Source organism: Artemia franciscana, unplaced genomic scaffold (assembly GCF_032884065.1).
Source record: "Artemia franciscana unplaced genomic scaffold, ASM3288406v1 Scaffold_2059, whole genome shotgun sequence".
NCBI lineage: Eukaryota > Metazoa > Arthropoda > Branchiopoda > Anostraca > Artemiidae > Artemia > Artemia franciscana.
Window position 1 is genome coordinate 20,201 of NW_027063093.1, and position 6,580 is coordinate 26,780.

The 6,580-nt window shown below is 39.4% G+C and overlaps 1 protein-coding gene across 1 annotated transcript; it reads right to left on the bottom strand.

The window, feature by feature from the left end:
- Positions 1-5,350: 5,350 nt before the first annotated feature.
- LOC136042804 (craniofacial development protein 2-like) lies at positions 5,351-6,016 on the bottom strand. Its single transcript, XM_065727745.1, has one exon. The coding sequence runs from the start codon at positions 6,014-6,016 to the stop codon at positions 5,351-5,353; it is 666 nt and encodes a 221-aa protein (XP_065583817.1).
- Positions 6,017-6,580: the final 564 nt, after the last annotated feature.

The following is a 6,580-nucleotide window of genomic DNA, read 5'->3' on the forward strand; positions in this document are numbered from 1 at the left end:
CTGCACTATTACAACCAATTCCGAAAATACCATCTATTCTTCAATAAACTAGAAATGCTATTTTTTACCTCAGTTGTATTTAAATGTAGCATGGAATGAACTAAATTATGTCTACAACAGTAGCAGCACACTTGTTCTGTTATGGATAGAACTCTAATCTATATACACCAAAAAATTTAAATAAGAAAAGTTTCTGATGAAACATAATTGTCATTTTATTTCATAATGATATGAGAATTTGTATGTATTGGAAGTAATCACAGTATGAGCGGTGACTTCAACCTAAGAAAAAACAAAAACATCCTATACCATCATTAAATGGAGCAAAAAAACTCAAAAATGGTGTCAGGCAACACCTTCAACACCACTAGAAGCACCGTGCTTAAATCACCGATAAGAAATAGTAACAGTCTTTTTGCTTAAAGAACAAGGAAAATGCACTAGCTCGAAAAGAAACGAAAGTTGCTGCAATCCTAAAGCTTTTATCATAAACATATTTTATTCTTTAGTTATGTCCGCAAATAACGGAGCACTAAAAATCGTAAAAGACTGTTTAATGGCTTACTTTAAAGACATTGCTACATCAAATGGTTTTCTAGTTAAAAATAAACATTATTAGACATTAAGTCAATGCTTTGCCATAACGTTGATGATCTTTTAATAATATATTGCCCACCCCGTATCTTTTTAAAAGTCCGTTCTCTGGAATATTATGCCATATTTCCTTGACTTCAAAGCATAGTTCTCTGAACTTTCACTTATTATGTCAACAGAGATAAAAATTGTGTTTCCCTGTGTTTAATCATCGAAAAATTGAGTCTCATCATTGTTGTTGAGATAGCTGCAACCTAGTCAAGAAACAACATATCCCAAAGTTACTCAAGATAGCAAGATTCTTGTAATAATAAACATTGTAGCTAACAATAAACATTATTAAACATTAAATCCATGCTTGACCGTAAAATTAATGATCTTTCAACAAAATAAGGCCTACCAATTATCTTTTTAAAAGTTCCTTCCCTAGAATTTTATGCCACATCTCCCAGACTTCAGAGCTTAGCTCTCTGGTACTTTATTCATATTTTAATTGACTAATATTTTAAAAAATTTTCCTGTGGCAGGAATCGAACCTGCGCCTATCGGACTAAGTCCATTGCATCTACCACTGTGCTACACAGGCTTGTCAAAAAGACTCAACTATAAAGTACTTTATAGATTGTAAATTGTGGATTGTATAGTATCGCTTTAACGTCATTTTCAGGTGGAATTAGGCTGTTTAAATATCTTGAACATTTGTTTTAATGATAACTTTTATTTCTGACCCTGACCCTTTTATTTCTGATGACAGACTTCAGGTCACACGCTGTAGGTTCTTGCTAACGAACAAGGAAAATAAAGCTATGGCTGAAATTATTTTTCTTTGCTTTTCTTTGAAAAACTGTTGCTGAGATTTATAAGAAATTCTTAACTTTGAAGAATTTCATACATAGTGTTTTTGTAGAAAAGGACGTAGTATTCCTTAGAAAAGTAAAAGAGATGAGCCAGAAGAAAACTAAAAGTTCTTGGCTGAACGTTATTTTGTATGTGATCTTTGATCATCGTAAATTACTTGTAATATCTAGAAATTTTATCATTTAATCAATTGATTAAGCAGTTGCAAAAATCTGAATTGTTTTCGTTTCTTACTTTATGCCAGAGGTTTTAACTATAATTGAGACTTACACTTGCAAATATGACTCAAAAATAAGAATAAACAGTACATTAATGAACTAATTAATGATCCTAAACTCTTAAAAACAGTATTTTTCAAACAATATATACATTAAAGAATTGGCAGTAATTTTTATCCTTGTTATGAAAATTGGAGGCAAACACTCGTAAAAAGTCAAACGATCAAAATAAGACTCTCAACATCATATCTAGGATATGTGACAACTCTACTGCAGAGGTTTCATACAACTACCAAATAAACTGTGGAATATTTTACAATACATAAAAATTCTCATATCATGTATGTTTTATCTCATAGCATTATGAAATAAAATGACAATTATGTTTCATTAGAATATTTTCTTATTTAAATTTTTCGGTTTACATAGATTAGAGCTCTATCCATAACAAAATAAGTGTGCTGCTACTGCTGCACTTGAGTTTTTCAGGAGCTCAAAAGTGGAAATTGGCAGCCTTGAAAAAGGAGAAAGAGGCAGAAAATCAGTCTTCTCCGAGTAGATGGATTTAGAAATAGAAACCGTTACCATGTGAACTGGCTAAGCGAGTAAGTGCAAGTTTGTTTAGCATCTAATACATATTAGCATCTAACTATATTAGCATCTAACTTGGTTGGAAGGATAAGCACAAGTCCAAGATATGCGATGGAAATAGCCAGACTAGATTCACTCTCTTTGGTGGAATTTGGGGGGGGGGAGTAATTCGGAAGAATTAAAAAATTGAGCCATCTTTAACTTACGAAAAGGTGATCAGATCTTAACGAAATTTAATCTTTAGAAGGATCTTGTACTTTGAAACTCTCATTTTAAATCCCAACCAGATCTGGTGATATTGGGGGGAGTTGGAGGGGGAAACCAAAAGCTGTGTCTAACCAATTGAAGAATTTTTGGGATTTTCCTAGCTGAAACTTTATATTGAAGCGTGTAAAAAAAAAAACCTTTTTTTGGTTTACTGCATTAATTTTACTTGACTTAACACGTGGTTGTACCATTTTAATTGCCATCGCTAAATATATTTGCTTCTTTCAGGTTAATGGAAATTCATCGACTGGGTTCGAAAGTGCCATTCTCCCGGCTGATAAAAATTGTGTATCACCTCTTTGTGAATTTCTGGATAGTCCTAGATGAAGTTCTGTATGAAGGCGTGTAAAAAAGCTTTTATTTGGTTTACTGTGTTAATTATACTTGAATTAACACCATGGTTGCACCATTGTAATTGCCATCGCTGAAAATATTTGCTTCTTTGAGGATGATGGAAATGCATAGACTGTGTCTGAATTTGCCATTCCCCCGGCTGATTAAAATTCCTAGCTTAAACAAAAACACAACTTATTTATATATATATAGATTATACAACCTAGTAAAGTTTATAGAAAAATGTAATTTTTAATATTTTAAAATATACTGCACTATTACAACCAATTCCGAAAAGACCATGTATTCTTCAATAAACTAGAAATGCTATTTTTTACCTCAGTTGTATTTAAATGTAGCATGGAATGAACTAAATTATGTCTACAGCAGTAGCAGCACACTTGTTCTGTTATGGATAGACCTTACCTTAGACCTTAGTTCCTCCTGTGCCGCCAGAGGCACCCAGGGCATCCAAAAAGAGCCACCAGTCGTCCCTCATATGTGCTGCTGCCCAGACGTCTTCCCACTGGGGTTGGACTATCGCATTGATGTGTTTTAGGTCCCGCTGGTACGTACGACGAAGTGTATTCTTCAGCTTCCCTCTTCTTCGGGTTCCCTCTGGTTGCCACTCCAGTACAGTTCTGGGGAGTCTATCTCCCACCATACGGATAACATGCCCCAGGTAGCGCCATCTGCGTTGGCGTATGACATCTGTTACCAGGGCTGGCGCGATATAGACCGAACAGTCTGGTTGGTTATGTGGTCTCTCCAGTTAATGTTCAGTATTCTGCGAAGACAGTTGTCCTCGAAGGCAAGAATCCTCTTTTCTTGGTGTTGGTTTAGTTTCCAACATTCACAGCTATAAAGGAGGGCGGAGATGACGTTACTGTTGAACAGCCTCATTTTCAGTTTCAGGGAGTACTTTTTCGATCGCCACACTGGCTTTAGTCGATTAAAAGCTCCACTGGCTTGTCCAATCCTAGACTGCACCTCCTTTTCGCTGGATCCAGTTCCTTCGACTGTACATCCAAGGTATCTAAAATCCACTACCTGCTCTACTGTATTGTCCCCGCACTTTAAGCCCAGTGGTGAGTCGCTCGTTGCCATGATTTTTGTTTTGTCCGAGTTGATCTTTAGTCCCAAAAGACTCGCTTTCTCTCGGATTACTTCGAGAAGATCCTGGAGCCTTTCCTTGTTTGCTTCCATCAGGGTGATGTCGTTGGCGAAATCAAGATCTACTAGTCGTTTGTTGTCGCATATTTGGATACCAAACCCCGTGCAGTCTCGGAGCACATAATCAATTACAAGGACAAAAAGCAAGGGGGAGAGGACACACCCCTGTTTGACACCGGACATGATATGGAAATACCTTGTATTTCCTTCGTGGGTCAGAACGCAGTACTCGGTGTTTTCATATAGGGCAATGATCAAGGATACAAGTTTTTCTGGAATGCCGTAATATCGGACGATATTCCACAGCGAATCTCGGTGTATTGAATCGAAGGCTTTTTCGAAATCCGCAAAGACAAGGTACATCTTTTGCCTCCATTCATTGCATTCCTCGATCATCATGCGTAGGACATATATAAGGTCGGAGCAGGAGCGGGATGGGCGGAAGCCATGTTGCTCGTCTCGCAAGTGCTTATCTAAGGCTGTCTGGATGCGACGAAGGATTATCTGTGAGAATAGTTTCCCCGGGATAGAAAGGAGACTGATGCCCCTCCAGTTATCGCATTTTGCTGCCTCTCCTTTCTTAAAAAGCTTGATGAGTGTGCTTTTTCTCCATTCTTCGGGGACTTTCTCTGATTTCCATATACATGCAAAGAATGTGATCCACACAGTTATGCAAGCGCCTAAAGAGGCTTTAATCATTTCTGCTGATATCCTGTCGCGTCCTGGTGCTCTGCCGTTCTTCAGTTTGCGAGCGGCTTGTACCAGTTCTTCGGTTGACGGTTCTTTCGTATTGATTTTAAGTTCCAGGAAAAGGGTTGTGGGGATATCTGCTGTGCTCGGAGGACTAGGTCGGTTGAGAACTTTCTCGAAGTGTTGGGCCCAAACTTCAGAGATTTCATTGGCGGCTGTGACTGTCTTCCCGTTTCCGTCTTTTACTGGTCCATTTAGGTTGCGACGTTTCCCGATGATTTCATTGGTGATTTCATAGACAGCTCTGGAATCGCCGCGCTTGGCCACTTCTTCTGCCATAGCTGCCTTTTGTTCTAGAAAGTTCCGTTTATCTCCCCTTGCGCTTTTTTTTACCAGCTTGTCTTGGTATCGATACAGCTGGTTAATCAAGACTGTGTCGCTGTTATCTCCATCATTTAGAAGACGTTGTTTTAGTTTCTGACGCTCTTCGATAAGGGTCCATGTCTTATCAGATAACCACTCGTCTTTGGGTCTTTTTTTGTGCCCAATTGTTTCTATTTCTGTCTGGTTGTAGGCTTTTTTTAAGGTGGCCCAGGTTGTCTCCACAGTGGCTTCTCTATCCAAATCTAGGGCCAAGCTCTCAAACCTGTTTGTAAGCTGTATGTTGAACCTATGACGAACTGCTGCGTTTGAGAGCTTTTCAAAGTCGTAGGCAGGTTTCTCTTTGGTTGGGATTTTTTTGTGGCTTTCAGTTTGAGGGACAGCTTTGCAATCATCAAGGCGTGGTCTGAGGCGACGTCGGCTCCTCTGTAGGCTCTTACATCTTGAAGGCTTGACTTCCACTTTTTGTTGATCAAGATATGGTCAATCTGGTTGTGGGTTCGACCATCAGGCGAGTTCCATGAGTATTTGCGGATAGTTTTATGCTGAGACTGGGTTCCTCCGATGATAAGGTCATTTGTTAGTGCGAAGTCAACTAACAGTATCCCATTCTCATTTATTTCGCCGAGGCCTTGGCTCCCAAGAACCTCAGGACAATAGGACTTGTCGCTTCCCACCTTGGCGTCGAAGTCACCAACAAAGCAGACGAGATCGTGGCTGGGGATATCCTTGGCGACAGCTTGTAGGGTGTTGTAGAAGTTATCTTTTGTGGTATCGTCTGCCTCATTAGTTGGTTCGTAACATGCAAGTACTGTTAACTTAGCTTGGCGACCTGTAAGCCGTGCCACGATGATCTTCTCATTTATAGGCGTCCATTTCGTTAGGGCTCTGGACGCAGATTTCGACAGCATTATGGCGACGCCTGCTTATTTCTTTTTTTCTGTGCCACTGTGCAGGATTGTGGATCCCTTCTTGAGGGTTTGACTACCTGCACCAGTCCAACGGACTTCCGACAGAGCTAGGATGTCAAGGCCATAATTGTCCATCTCATTCACAACCTGTTCTGTTTTAGAAAGTTGAACCATGGTCCTTACGTTCCAAAAACCAAGTTTAATTTCGCAATTCGTTTTCAAAAATCGTGTCTGGGGGCGGTCCGAATTCGTCGTCAAGGAGTCTGGGGGTGGTCCATAGTCGTCGGCAGGTTGTATAGTCGGTATCATGTTGGCTCTCAATTAGACGGTTCAATGGCAAATCTTTTTTCCAGGGGTAGGCTGCTAGTCTGCCGCCAAACCCTCCTCCTTTGCACCCCTGCCCGTTCTCTGGAATATTATGCCATATTTCCTTGACTTCAAAGCATAGTTCTCTGAACTTTCACTTATTATGTCAACAGAGATAAAAATTGTATTTCCCTGTGTTTAATCATCGAAAAATTGAGTTTCATCATTGTTGTTGAGATAGCTGCAACCTAGTCAAGA

Coding starts and splice junctions, on each gene's coding strand:
- LOC136042804 (XM_065727745.1), bottom strand. CDS start 6,016: ATGCTGTCGAAATCTGCGTCCAGAGCCCTAACGAAATGGACGCCTATA.